This window comes from Mesoplodon densirostris, chromosome 4 (assembly GCF_025265405.1).
Source record: "Mesoplodon densirostris isolate mMesDen1 chromosome 4, mMesDen1 primary haplotype, whole genome shotgun sequence".
NCBI lineage: Eukaryota > Metazoa > Chordata > Mammalia > Artiodactyla > Ziphiidae > Mesoplodon > Mesoplodon densirostris.
Genome location: NC_082664.1, coordinates 117099103 through 117115176, shown reverse-complemented (window position 1 = coordinate 117115176; position 16074 = coordinate 117099103). Strand labels below are relative to the sequence as shown.

Below are 16074 nucleotides of genomic sequence, written 5' to 3'. Positions count from 1 at the left end.
CTGAACGTCCATGACAGTTACAAAATTAATTTCTGTTTGAAAGTTTTCATAAAGAATCTTGGAATTGACTTTATAAGCCTCTATTATTTGTTGTTGTGGGGCTAGAAAACCAAGCCTAAGAAACTAACTATACCAGATTTCACTTGTAGAGTACCTGTAAATTTGGTTTCTCTTTTCTCAGAGTCCCCCAAATTTGCTAAGGTTCTTGGCCTGCCAGTAAGTGACTTCCTTACCTCCCGAGGGCTTGAACCTATAAGCCAGGTACCAGGCCATTTTTACTGCTTTGTAGATTTTGGATCCATATGTAAAGTCAGCTTTTGTTTTGTAAAAACGGCTTACCTTACCTAATTCAATGAGAGTCATTCTCAAAAATGATAGTCCATGGAAGGCCTTGGTTGATCAAATGATTTGTCCAGTTTTGTCCCAATGAAAAGGAGAACGGGTTCTTGTTGGACGTATGCAAATAACTATATTACCATGAAGAGTAAGGAGACTCAGTAATAGTTTCTGAATTTGTGAGTCAGGGGCTGCTTAATGCGAATCAGATAACATTTCAAAGTATTTTGTTGCATTTTACAGAAGTACTATTTACTAAATTGTTGTGGGTTATGGATAGCTTAAGAAAAAAGAGAGGGTTTTTTTTAATATAAGAAAAATAGATCATTACAGTATTAACACTGTCCTAAACAAATAACCACAATAAATTCTCATCAATTCATTCAGTCCTGTGTTCCTTGAGATCTTGGGTTAACAACCTGCTTTCATGAGGCTGTCTGATTTTGAACTATAAAGAATCCTGATTCAGTCCAGTCATCTCAGAAGCTTGTACCCAAGAATCTTTTTTTTTAAGTGTCAGAAATTTGCAGTCCTGGTACATTCTTTGTCCATGAGGCTCTGGGACTGTCCTTTTTAGTTCAGAATACAAACACTGCCTTATAGCCTGTAGCAGTGCCTTCTGACACGCATCACATTAAAACAAAACTACATAGATGACAGATACTTAATGGCTGTGAGCCAGTTAATAATATCAGGGTGAATAAGGGTAAAATTCTCTGTTGGAAGTATAGTGTACAACTATTTCATAAGAGTTTTGATTGGCATTTGCCCTGAGATTAAAAACACTACGGACCGGGAATTCCCTCATGGTGCAGTGGTTAGGACTCTGTGCTTCCACTGAAGGGGGCATGGGTTCGATCCCTGGGGAACTAAGATCCTGTATGCTGCACAGTGCGGCCGAAAAAAAAAAAAAGAAAAAATTATGTGCAGCAAAGGCATTGACAGATCTCCAGGAAATTTCATAGATTTTTGTTCATTATTTTACTGTTATAATTATTTCTATCATCTCTGTTTTTAAAAGATAAGAGACAAAGAAAATTTGTGATATTCTGGGTGTTCTCTGAGAAATCTCAAATACATTTTGGGTGACTTTTTATTTTATTTTTTCTATATTTAGGATCCAATTTTGAGAAGACAAAATCAAAAAAAGTTGTCAGAGGAGATTTTGGCACTTGGTTAAAATAGGTGCCTGAGAACTAATGTTTAATAACCTCTTTCATCAATGGGACAAAATAAAGTTTATTTTCTAAGTTCTGTTCACTACACTTTCCCATATTCTAATTAGAACAAACTGACCTGGTTCTCTTTCAGAGGTTTTACCCGTTGAAGCCATTTTTATAATACTGAGATGTTACTTATAACACACTGTGTGTTCATATTATTATCTTCAAATGAATCAATAAATAAGTATTTTTGTTAATTTATATTTCACTTTCCAATATAGTAAATACCAATAGTTTCTTAACCCATGTAAACAAAAGCTCTCTGGAGTCCTCAGTAAGTCCTAGAGACTAAAAAGCCTGCGAACTACTGCAAACTGCTGCTTTCAGACACATCTACCCTTGGAAAACAAAAGTACACACAGAGTTGTGTTTCTCTGTCACAGTTGTTCCAAGTATAGTCTCATTACTCATATCTTTCAGCCAAGTAACTATAACTAACTTCTGTTTCACAGAGATCACTGGGGTAGTGGATAATTTAGAACTGTATGGCATACACAAGCAATTTAGTAGATCTGCAAAGTCATGAACTCACATATTACAACTTTCTCCTGCCACACACATCTCTTCTATGACTCCTTAAAGTGGCAAAAATGAATATGTTCATTAACATGACCAAAGCTGTAACCTTAAGAAGCAAAATTATATAAACTTGAAATTATACTTAATGATTAATGTTTCAGTATTCTACCTTACTTAAAAATTATCTGTGTCTAATAATATCCAGTAATTCAATTTAATATAAATTCAGAGTGGCATGGACATATATACCTTACCAAATGTAAAATAGATAGTTACTGGGAAGCAGCCGCATAAAGCAGAAACTAACACACCATTGTAAAGCAATTATACTCCAATAAAGATGTTAAAAAAATAATATAAATTCAATCTTTTACCTTAGAAATTATCTACTATAAAACATAAATACTACAGAACATAATTATGGTTGAAATAGATGTTTGTCAGAATAATGATTGAATTTAATTGAATACAGTTTTCATTTTTCATAGTTTTTAATAATATGTAGGAGTAATATTAGCTTATTTGATCAGTAAACCTGTATAATTTTAGGAAAAACAAACCCAAGTGGAATAAAATATATACTTCTGTTCTACTAATACTGATAAAGATATAGCTGTTTTATTAAGCCAAAATTATTAAGCTAGTATTGTTTACCAAAGATTTACTCTTATTAATGTGAACTTGGGTTCTTAAAAGTTTTCTTAGTTTTAGCAAGAAGAATTTTATTTAAGTTTAGTACATTTAAAGCATTAGAAGTTCAAACAACAAGGTCCTACTGTTTAGCACAGGGAATTATTAATATAGTCAATAAACTGTGTTTAAACCATAATGGAAAAGAATATGAAAAAGAATATATATGTATAACTGAGTCACTTTGCTGTACAGCAGAAATTAACACAATACTGTAAATCAACTATACTTCAATAAAATTTAAAAAAATAAAGTATTAGAAGTTCGATTTCCTATTCTGGGAATTTTAACAATACTGAATTTATGTAAGAGCTTGTTTATCTCTGTAAGTCAATCAGAACAGAACTTCTTTAATTTAAGAGACTTTATACTATCATTTTTTAGTATCCTCTGGAGAAAGAAAGAAATTTCACACAGAGTAAGAGGTAAAGGCCTTTCTGAGTTTGACACATAGGCATAGAAAGAGCTTATAGCTTCAGATCTATAACTTTGGCACAGATCAAGTAAACACAGAAACATAAAATCTCACTGGTCCAAATGTCAAAGAGGTACTCTCCTTCCCAGTGGGTATGTAATTTTTAATTGATTTGAGCTAAAAAATTAGAGAAATAAATTTTTAATAAGAGTCTGACAAACCAGTTTCTCTATCCTTTCACCTGGTTGAGTAGATCTCTATCATCCATTTACAGAGATCATCAGATTGTCAAACTATAAAACCAAACTCCTTACCATTGCTCTTACTAATAGGAAAATAACTTATCAGTAGTAAGTAAACCAACGACAAAAAATTAAACATAAAGTTAGTGGAGAGGGGAAAAAAAGCTAGAGAAACAGAGAACCAGCAAATTTTAAGTTCTATTGCTGAGTGGGATTCACCTCTGGAAGCCAGGAAAAGACATGCCTGGGCTTAAGCTATTAAGGAGGTGCACTTCACTGGCAACTCCATTTAACTAGCTCTGTCAGATGAATCCATCTCAGTGGGCAACCTTCAAACTGGTAAAAAAAAATAAATTTTTATATAAGGGAAAATCATGATTTTCATACAAATATAAAATGAACATGTGTCAAAGACATATTTAACTCATTCATTAACAAGGGAACCAATAAGATGTTACAACTGACTCAAAGATGAATTCAAACAACACATACTTGGGTGTTCCCTGGCTGTCCAGTGGTTAGGACTCTGGGCTTTAACTGCCGAGGGCCCGCACGGCATGGCCAAAAACAAAAACAAAAACAACACACACATGCAAGTATAGGTGATCAGCCATGTTGAAATGAAATACTAAATACTTATCAATATCCACAGGGAAATCTCTTGTATTATACTGGACAAAATTCATTTATTGTCAGTTTTCTACAATTTACAGAGTTTGTAAAATAGCTCAAAGACAATGGAAAGCACAGGCCCCCATATACTCAGATAACCCAGAAGGGTCGTTAGACAGGGTACCTAACAATCTTGTCTATTTCAAAGTCTTTCACTGAGAACAGTCCAGGCAGAAGCCCTTTCCAGCCCTTGTCCTCTTCGCCAACTTGGGCACAACGTCAGAAAGCCCCTAATCTTTCAACCTTCCAACTAGAACTTTCTAGGTTCGTGGAGCAAGAATGGGGGAAAGGATTTGTCTTCACCTATGTTTGCATCACTAGCTGGATGAGGCTTTTCCTTGCTGCCTCACTTTCCTCCAGGCTTCTTGTGATCACCGTGAAGCCAATCATTGCACAGTGTGGAGGTGGAGTTTTAAGATATCAGGTGTACCCAGAGTGACTTAGTAAGCTCCAGTTCCCTGAGCCTGATCACCAGAATTCTCCCAGAGGGCCACAAGCTCAGACCAAAGAAGGCCCCTGCTGCCTTGACAGAAGCCAAGCTTTGTCCCCTATCCACAACAATCAGTGTTGGCTAGGTAGAAATCATCATTTGTCAGGTGATAAAATAAAGACTGAATTCTATTTAAGAGAGGCAATTTAGGAGTACCAACTTATAATATATGTAAGGCTTGTTTTATGAAAGTAAAATAATTGAGGATGAGAATCACAATTGGAAAAATGTAAGAAAATCAACATTTATTGTGCTTCTGCATTTGATACGTTGCCTCTTTTAATTGTGTATTGCGTGTGTGTCTGTCCACAGTTTTGCTGGACCTCAGTGTGCTTTTTACTAAACTCAGTTTCCAAAAGGAATCGTCTGGGTTTTATGAGTTGTTTTATTAATCACATAAAATTTTAAAGTTTTCTTAAGGTCAGTTGGTTACCATAGGCTAGTTCTTGGCACTCTTTTTAGGTAAGACTTCTGTTTTTTCATCTGTAAATTTAGTAGAAGGTTATGGTTCAAAGAAAAAAATTCAAAATGCTACTGTGATATTAATCAGAACAAAGTCCTTTTTACTTTGACTTTTGGCACTGTACTTTATTATTTATATATTATATACTTTATATATTTATTTTGTGTATATATATATATATATATATATATATATACATACTTTATATATTTATTTTGGCACTGCTTTATTAAACATCAGGATTTAGATTGATCTTTAGAACACCTTTACAGAAAGGAAATCACAGCCTTGAAGCTGATAATAGAACAGTTGCAAAAAGCACGAAACAACTGCTGTATTTAGCTATGCATTTTGTTAACACTTTTCACATTAGTAACCTTACTTCTGATAAAGCTTTTTCATTAGTATTCTCAGCAAAAACAACTGATATATCTTTCTTGACCCGCCATGCTTAGAACAAAAACTTAAAAGAGGATAAATCTTCTTGAAATCATGTTTTTCCAGATCGTCTGCTTGTCAAACATAGCAGAATATGGTTTTGAAACAGTGGAAACATAACTGCTCTTAGGTCTGCTTGTCTTCCACCAGCATTTGTCTTACTCAATTGTGTCACTTGTTCAAGAGTAGAAACTACTCTTCAGAACTAACTCAGGTTAGCTCATTGCTGTTCTAGGAAGCAGAATGCCAGTGAAAGATAATGAATGTCCTCCTTTAAAGCTCCTTCATTTTCTTCTTATTTGTTGCATAATAAGTTATGTCAGATTATGCATTTGCTTCTGAATTTTGGTTATCCTTTTAGATAGTGTCTTTTCATCCACTATTTCCTTTGAAAGGCCCCTGAAAAATATCCCAATTTCTCACCAGTAAGATTTCATTTTCAACATAGGAATACCATGCAAAGTGACAACTGTGACTTTTGTTCAGCTCTAATACTTAACTTCTTTTGTCAGGAAGTGAACTGATGCTGGCTTCTCTTTGTCTTATTCCAAGTTGGGGCATGAGATTTTCCCTGCATTAGAAGGTTGTTGAGACCTGAAGCCTGGGAAGGTAAGATGCCAGCATGAATACTGTCCATTTAGAACTGTGGTTTAATTGAGTGTCTGGTGATTTAAGAGCATAAGTCTTTCCATTTTTTCCTGGATTTATGGTCTTGGTGTCCTTTAAGTTTTACCAAAACATGTGAAAAATGTCTACAATTGGAAGGCCCATTTATAATTTATCATTTATAAATTCTAAATATAGCCTTATATTTACTGAAATTATTACTTGAAAGAAAGGAAGAACTGACATATACCAGTTTTTATGTATAAATAAATCTTTGTATATACAAATATATGTGTATTTTTTACACCAAGGATCATAACAAAATAGAATACAAAAAATATATACGTATTTTCTGCTTGTAGTTTTACTTTTCCTCCCTGATCATTTTTTTAAAACATATATATCTTATCTTTCAAGAGCAGTTTTGGATTTCCTCCCTGATCTTGTTTTTTTTCTTGAGGAAAGCAAAATAGGGTGAGAATTGAGATAATTATTTTTCTCACATGGAGGAAGACAACATTTAAGAAAAATTTTTTAATCACAGAATTTTCCCCAAGTACTCTGGTGAACCCTGCAGCATTCTATGGGTGTCCCTCCCAAAAAGTCTTAATTGGAAAAGAATAGCCAATGCATGGATTCAGTAATGAAGGTCGTGTTTTAAACTACTGTTGCTCATCATTTGTTTACATGCTTCCTTCATTCACTGTGCTTTAGCTAGTTTCAGTACGTAAAATATTTCACATTTTCACAGTGATTTACTTAAGCAAAAAAATTATAACACTTCACAATAAAATTATAACAATACTGTACATAATGACAAATATGAATTATTCTCTATGCAGGATGTTTTATCCATTTATATACAGATATAGTCTGTAGTCCATTTCAGCACATGAATTATCTTGTTCATAGTCAATCTTGGAAGAACCTAATAGATTTTGCTTTTTTACTAGACTTAGATTATACTTACACACTTGAAGCATACTAGTTATTGGTTTTAAATGGTGCTAATATCATATAAATATTAAAACTTTTGTAAGATTGAATATTAGCTAAGTATCTCTGGGTACTATTAAGAATCTAATAAATGCTTAGTGAAGTTACATTTATGGCACTAGCTAATAAAAGAGTCAGTCTTCCCTGAATTCTTGGCTTATAAAAATCTAGTAGGAGTTTCATAGGATGTTGGCATGTTTGTGTATTGTTATCTGGCCCTGGAATGCTAAAGGGATTTAAGCCCATGTGGTTAGTTCGTGTTTCTTGAACAATCTAATAGTTTTATTTTATTTTGGTTTTGTCACCATTTTTCATGGGTTTCAGATTGAACTTTGATTACTACAGAGTAGGAATCAAACTTGGAAGTCAATTTTGGCATATGCCAATATTATACTTTTTATTTCCAGGATAGATTAGCCCAAGTGAAGTGGAATTGACGTTGAATCATTGTTTGGTTAGTGGACTCTTATAAAGTTGTTTATTGTTTCTGAAAAATATTTAACACATTTATTGATCTCCATGCTCTTAACTTTTTCTGGCTGTAATTTTTCTTGAGTATTTTATTCCCTGTAGTCCTACATTAGATGTAAACATGGTTTTTGTAAAGTAACTACTTTAATTTCAGTTTCACTTGCATAGTGTTTCAGTGTTCAAAGTACTTTTAGACATTATTTGATTCTGACAATAGCCCTATGAAATAGCAAAAGCAGGTGTTATTTTGATTTTTACAGTGTCTTAGAGAGTTTGAGTGGCTTGCCCAAGGTCACACAGCCAACAGTGATAAGAGTGGGATCAAGAAATCAGTTTTTTCTAGCTCATAGTCCAATACTCTTTCTTGAAGCTAAATGGCACTGTTTGTTTACGTGATTAAAAACTTGGTTCTTACAACTTACCTGGAATGCTGTAGAATCTAATGAGGTTATTTCATGTCCAGTGTACTAAACATAGCTTCTGGGTTTAAGGACAAGATTGTTGGTGGTATTCAGCCAGAAAAACAGCACATATGACTTGGATTCTGAGTTTTGGAATTTCTCACCTAGTTGAGCATTTGTACCTGTTCCAGCATTCATCTTTCAGATCCAGGAGAATGTGTGTGATCCTAGTGCTTGATATTCACCTCATTAGGTGGCACAACTGTTTGCTACTTGGCAGTCTGTGCAGAAGTGATGTCCAGAAATAATTTAGCAAGAAAGTTACATGAAGACTGAAGGCTACTTAGTTCTGCATGAAATGGTGGTACAAATGCCTCACCTTTCTGTTTTGCTTCAGCTAGTACTACCATTTAGTTATCTGTCTAAATCTTCTTAATTCACCCTTATTTATCCTTAAAGGAGCTGACTTTGCCTAAAGTTTGATATTTGTGTCATAACTGGGTCATAACATTTTCATAAATGAGCTCGAGCTTTAAAAGTGGAATCCTTGTACATACTCATTGGTAGGCTGTGTTTACTTTTTTGTATGATAAATATCTGAAATTTTTAAATTAATTTTTAGGTTAGCCACTTCTACTTCTTAGATAATAACATAATATTTAAATTTCTTTGCTTTTCTCTAAATTCTGATTTGACTAGTTAAATAATAACAAGATGTGTTTATTCTTCACTTTGCTTTATTTAAAGATACCATCAGCTTTTCACTTTCCCACAAGAGCATGTGTTTGCTTGGCCCTGCTGTAAGACAACAGAACAACACTGTAGTGTTGATTGTTTTCCTTTATATGCCGTTATTGTTTGTTTGCTTACAACCTGATCTGACCACTCAGCTTATATTTATACCATTCTCTTGACTCCTTCCAGCTCAAAGTAAACACACAGGGTTAGTTACATCAGCTAGTTTGTCATCTTCTTCCTTGAAGTTCAGTCTTACCTAAACTTGAACAGCCTTGAGTAATGAGTTTATAGCATTTTAAAAAAGAAATCTTCCTTATAAAGAAGAATTATACTGTTTCAATTCAGAATTTATTTCTTTAGGGTTCTAGCTACATTCAAATGGAAACTGAACCCCATTTTAATATCATTTCAAAACCTGAGAGTTATTTTAAAACGATGACAGTAACTTTTTCAGTGGCTAAATCTTTTCTTTAAAAACCTTTGGAAGTCATAAATAATTACTACTTACTGAATTCTGGTTTTGAAAAATTTAGAACTTTTTTTTTTTTTTTTTTTTTTTTTACTGTGTGGAATGCCCCTTTCCTTCTTTGGTTCTTTTGTGATGACATATGTATTGATTTTTTTGGTAGTCTCTATATTAACTTTCTAGGCCTGTGTGTGTCTGTGTGTGTGTGTCTCTGTGTGTTATTTATTCCCTTTTTTGGAAGTGGGATGTGGGGCTAGAGGAGAAATAAACAAATTATTTTCATTTAATCTTTTTTCTCCTCATACTTATTTAACTGACTTGATCTTTGGAAAAAATAAGTATTTTTTATTTAGACGTTAGGTAATTGTGTTTTGTAAAGTATTTTACTTGCATTTCAGTTTGCCACTCATATTCTGTCCTGTCTTTTCCTTTCTATGTTTCCTCAACTCCATCTTTACAGTAGTTTGAGAGAATCAAAACTGCTTGTTTGCTCAAACTGACACCCCTCCCCCCTCAGTGGAGGCTGTAACCAATAACACCACTGCCTCACCATGTGTAGGGCTTGAGGTTCATAAAACATCTTTCATGTGCTCATTTAAGTAAAATCGATCCCTTGTGCTATAACTTGATATTCTTTTCTCTTATTTATTTGTATACTGCTTTATTAGCCTATTACATTAGTTGCCAAGCTTTGTTAGTAATCAGTTCAGCATGTAACTTTCTAGGACTGCATCCTTATTAGACTAGGGTGGGAGAAAAGAAGATAACATTTGTAAATACTTCCTAAACTGGAAAGAGGTGAGGAGGAGAATTAATTTAGTAGAACAGATATTTCTATTTTTGGTAATACTAGCTTAAAGAATATATATACACACATACATATACACACACATTTTTTTTACGCAAAATTATTGCTAAGTGTAGTTTACTCCAGCGGGCCCCAACCTTTTTGGCACCAGGGACCAGTTTCGTGGAAGACAGTTTTACCAGGAGCCGGTGGGGAAGGGGGATGGTTCAGGCGGTAATGTGAGCGATGGGGAGCAGCAAATGAAGCTTCGCTTGCTGGCCCGCCGCTCACCTCCTGCTGTGCTGCCCAGTTCCTAACAGGCCGCAGACCGGTACCGGTCCGTGGCCCGGAGGTTGGGGACCCCTGGTTTACTCCGTAACTTCATGGGTTGCTTTATAAACAAACATTAGTATATATTAAAATACTATTCTTTATTTTAACTGCAACTATGAACTAATGAAAATGATCTGGTGCCAAACTCATTAGTTCATATCAATCTCTAGTTTTATAATCTCTGAACATATTAACAGGGAAAAAGGAACTGACTGATATTACCAAAGATTATGGTTCTCTCTATGGTCACATAGTTTTAAAGAGCTGAAAGTAACTGGCTTTAAAATATTTGGCTGGCAAATGAAAATATCACAAAATCTCTAGAAAAGGAAAGTAATAAGGTAAGGAGTAGAACTACCGGATACTAAAGCATATTATAAAGCAACAATATTGAAGCAATATGGTAGAAGCCCAAGATTAGATGTATAGATCATTGAAGAATAAAGAAATGCTGTTACTTATACAAATTTGACATACATTAAAGGAGGCACTGTTAAACAGTGGGAAAGGGAATGATTATTTAATAAATGGGGTTGGAATAACTAGTTAGCAATGTCAAGGAAAAATATACTTAGAACCACATCTATATCAGAAATAACAAAATAAATTTCAGATAAACTTAAGTGTGGATAATTACATATTGAAAATCTAAAAGATAAAAGGACTGAATATTCTATAATTTCTCTGGAATTTCTAAACAATTTAAAAACTGGAAAAGGAAGATAGCAAAGATTAGACTGCACATGCTAATTTGTTTTATTATAACTGTAGCTCTGTGAGCATTATAGGAAAGCATGCCTATTCTATGTTCACAATCTGAAAATTAGTCTTATTTTTTTTCATACCAGCTGGAAACCTTATGCTTTCTATACTAGCTAATGGAACAGAGAATGCAATTCTTTATCTAAAATTTTATTCTGTAGATGCATTGAAAATTATACAGGAGCTCGTTGTGAAGAGGTTTTTCTCCCAAGCTCCAGCAACCAAACTAAAAGTGACCTGTTTGCAGCTTTCGTGGCATTGGCTGTTCTTCTAGGAACTCTTATCATTGGAGCCCTCTACTTCCTTTGCAGGTAACCAAAATAAAAACATGCTTTTGAAAAGAAAAAGTAATGCATAAAGTAGTTATCCTACTAAATAATCAATATGCCCTTTAGCTCTAGATTATTTTTCCAGATTTTTTTTCTGTTTAGAGTTATTTCTCTAATAGAGTTACTGTTATTAAATTTTATTATTTATTTATTTTTGTTATAAAATTAATAAGTCATTTTTGAAAGGATCTTAAGCATCCTCTATTTATTCTTTGTTAATGTCATCATCATTATTTACCTTGACTTTTCTAAACTAGTAAGGTAGATCCACATTCACTAAAGTCATCATGCCAAAAACACCTAAATATTTGGACTAGGTCTATTTAAAATAGATTTTGTGAAAGAAAGAAACAATTTATGCAACATGCTGTAAATATAAATTTAAGACATATAGTTAATATCTAGGATCAGCTCTTTATTTAGTGCCTACTCTGTGCTAGACACTGTGCTGATAAGCATAAAGAATATAATAGTGAAGAAAATAGACATGTTCCCTAACTTCATAGAGATTTAAATCAATTTGGAGAGACAGATGAGTAGGCAGGCAATTAATCTGAGAAGACTAGTAACTCATAAGACCAAAGGAAAATTTCTTCACATGAAACAACGCTATGCACTGAAGATTGCTTTCATTCATTAGTTTTGGTCTTCAGCTTTTTCTGAATTTTTGTGAAAATAAGTGAATATAGAATTTATTAAATTTAGGAGTTATCTGGTATCATAACTCTCATTATTAATTTTTATTAAATGCACACTGTATGCTGTCATAGATATTTGTGCAAATGGAAAATGGAGCTGAGGGTAGTCATAAAAGAGATACAGTGGGCTTGAGAAATTTATATTCTAAGAAAAGTAACATATGTAAAATTATATTTCATAAAATCCTCATTTCTGAATTACTTTATACCATGGAGTAAATAAAAATTGGAGACTGTGCTTTTAAAATATGTGGTATTGGTATTACATATTTTATTCTAAAATATATTATTTAGGCAATCTAATATGTTTTATCTCTCATAATTTAGCATCTTACTACAGATATAAAAATTTAAATACAAGCTCATTGTGTCAGATTATATTTCCCAAAGATAGCCACAACAATATCTCTCATTCCCACTTGCTCTTCTGCCATGTGACTTTGCCACTCTTACATCAAGAGGAAGAGTTTATTTCTCTAAATCTTTGAATCTGGGCAGGCATTCAGACTGCTTTGACCACAGAATATTGTGGAAATGGTGCTGTTCTAGTTAAGGGCATAGCCTTTAAATGGCCTGGCAGCTTCCATTTCCTGTCACTCATACTTCCGCTGCTCTTTCACATAATCAGCTACCATGTTGTGAGAACAAAGAACCAGCCTCAGCTGATCTCCCAGCCGACAGCCAGTGTCAGCTACCAGCCATTTGAATAAGCTACCTCAGACATCCAGCTCAGTTGAACCTTTAGTTGATCCAGATTTAGCTGCCAGTTGACTGCAACCACAGAGATCCCAAGCAAAAACTGCCCAGCTGTCAACCCACAGAAAACCATGAGAGATAAATTGTTTTAATCCACTAAATTCGGGTTGATCTGTTATACTGTTATAGATAACCAGAATACCCATGTTTGGAATTAGGTGTACTCTTGACTTTAAATCATGTTTGGAAAAAAAATGAATAATGATTTATTATTTTATTCTATCCCTCTAAATATTTTGTTGGTCTAATATGCTAAGGAGAAGACCAACTGACTAATTCCCTCATTAATCACTCTAGTGCCAGGTTGGAAATATAGCATTTCATGTGTTATTGATTGGATAATAAATACTTTTGTAATATCAATCAGGATAGGCTAGGTAATTATCAACCCTAACAGTTTAGTGGCTTAAAAAAATAAGACTGTTTCCCATTCATAGTGTATAATTATTATCATTTGGCAGACCGGCTTTTATAATCATAGTCACTTAAAATCTCAAACTGATGGAGCAGCCACCATCCTGAATGCTGTGGGTTGCTCTGCCAGAGGGTTTCATATTTGAGTTGAAATGATCTGTCTGGCCATGATTCATTGGCCAGAATGAGCTGCATGGTCCTACTTAATTACAAGGGGTACCAGGAAATGCAGTTCTACCATATGCCTATAAGGTAGAGAGCTAGAAATACACATCCTACATAATGACCAAAGGATTTATTAGGAAATCTAATATTCATTCCACTGGGAATTGTTAAGAGGGTTTTTTTTTATTCCATAGAGCTTTAACATTGCTGTAATTGTCTTAAAATGAAACTCCTGTGCAAACCCATTGAGTTTGTGCCATGGTATGTTGTACCCCACAGGTGCTTAATGACACAGAGTTTCAGAGGAGACCTTCTAGAACACAGTAACTCTGCAGGCTTGAGCCAGAATTTAGCAATATTGCTAGTATGAGCAGGCTAAACAATATCTTTTTGGTAGAATGTATAGATAAAAGAAAAATGAAAGTACAGTTGACCCTTGAACAACACAGGTTTGAACTGCATGGATTCACATATATGCAGATTTTTTTGAATACATACTGCAGTACTACATAATCCATGGTTGGTTGAATCCCTGGATGTGCAATCATGGATATGGAGAGCCAACTGTAAAGGGTATATGTGGATTTTCAACTGTGTGGTGGTCAGCACCCCTAACTGCTGCATTGTTCAAGGGTCAACTGTATATAAGAACAAGAAAGGACAAAAGGAACCTCCAATCACAAACATTATCTGGTTTGCATCCTGATGCAGTCTGAATGTCTAGGGAAAAAAAGCTAGGAATGTTGAATAATTCAGGCTGGCGGTGCCCCAGGTGGTTGACAGAAACAAATGCAAATTAATTCTTGAAGAACCCACTTTCATCCTTTACCTTAAAAAGTATCTCACAGTATAAAAAGATTACCAAACATATAAGAAAAGAAGCACCATGAGTTAGAACCCACAGAAACAACTGATAGTAAAATCAGATATTCAAAATCTTTATTTTTTGGAAGATTCGGATACGTAATATAAAATACATATGTTTCTAATATATACCAAGAAATAAATGAGAGGCTTGTAAATAAACAAATTTGACAAAGACCAAAACAGAACTGTAATGCATAAAATATAATAATTGTAATTTTTTAAAAGCCAATACATGTCTTAGTTCAATAAAATTTTTTAACCAAGAATACATTTTTAATAGCAAATTAGACACAATAAAAGATTTAATGAAGTGAAAGATATAGATAAGAAATTACCCAGAAGGTAATTCTGAGAGGAAAAGAAATGGAAAGTGTTACAGAGAGGTCAAGAGAAGTCAAGAAAAAGGGAGACCGGAGAGAAAGTACCTAGAAATGTATGATAGAAGAGAGAAAGGGGCAAAGGCAGTATTTGAAAAGGTAATGGCTGAGACCTTTGCAGACTGATGAAAGTCAACCACAGATTCTAGAAGTCCAACAAATTTCAAGCAGGATAAAAATAAGTTTACATATGGGCACAGCCCAGTACAACTGTAGAATGCTCAAAGAGAAAATTGCAAAAATGTTACAAAAGAATGACAGATTATCTTAAAAATGCAACAATTTTACTGAAAGCTGGCTGCTCAGTAGGAAAGAAGCAAAACCAGAAGACAGAGCAAGCAATGATATTTTCAGTATCCATTGAAAATAACCATCAACCCCAAATTTCTGTATCACTTAAAACATCTTTCAGGAATGAGGGTAAAATGAAGATACTTTTATTTATTTATTTTAAATTTTATTTATTTTTGGCCGCATTGGGTCTTTGTTGCTGCCCGTGGGCTTTCTCTAGTTGTGGTGAGTGGGAGCTACTGTTTATTGTGGTGCACGGGCTTCTCATTGAGGTGGCTTCTCTCATTGCCAAGCACGGGCTCTAGATGCATGGGCTTCAGTAGTTGCAGCACGGGGGCCCTAGAGCATGTGGGCTTCAGCAGTTGCGGCGCATGGGCTCAGTAGTTGTGGCACACAGGCTCTAGGGCACACGGGCTTCAGTAGTTGTGGCACGCGGGCTCAGTAGTTGTGGCTCGCGGGCTGTAGAGCGCAGGCTCAGTAGTTGTGGTGCACGGGCTTAGCTGCTCCACGGCATGTGGGGTCTTCCCGGACCAGGGATTGAACCCACGTCCCCTGTATTGGAAGGCAGATTCTCAACCACTGGACCACCAGGGAAGTCCCAAAGATACTTTTAGATAAGAAAAACTTGTAAGAGTTTGTCCTCTCATATTTTCAAGCAGAAGGAAATTGATCCTGTATGGTATATTGAGATGCAAGAAAAAAGAAAGATCAGAGAAAGTCATTATGTGAATGAATCAAAACAAATATTGTATAAATTTTAATAATAGTACTGTACTATGTCTTTGAAAAAGAGGAATTAAAACACATGATGGCAGGACTTCTCTGGTGGCGCAGTGATTAAGAATCCGCCTACCAATGCAGGGGACACTGGTTCAAGCCCTGGTCTGGGAAGACCCCACATGCTGTGGAGCAACTAAGCCCGTGTGCCACAACTACCGAGCCTGCTCTCTGTAGCCCACTAGCCACAACTACTGAGCTTGCGTGCCACAACTACTGAAGCCCGTGCTCCATAGAGCCCATGCTCTGCAACAAGAGAAGCCACCACAATGAGAAAGAAGCCCATGCACCACAACAAAGAGTAGCCCCCACTCACTGCAACTAGAGAAAGCCCACATGCAGCAACAAAGAC

General features: G+C 34.8%; 1 protein-coding gene across 3 annotated transcripts in view; it reads left to right on the top strand.

Annotated features, from left to right (window-relative positions):
• Positions 1–16074, top strand: part of NRG4 (neuregulin 4) — a 115589-nt gene that overhangs the window by 75952 nt on the left and 23563 nt on the right. For all 3 annotated transcript variants that reach the window (XM_060095133.1, XM_060095132.1, XM_060095134.1), the window contains one exon: positions 11210–11359. In XM_060095133.1, coding sequence (XP_059951116.1) covers positions 11210–11359 — 150 coding nt within the window. The remainder of the gene's footprint in view (positions 1–11209; positions 11360–16074) is intronic.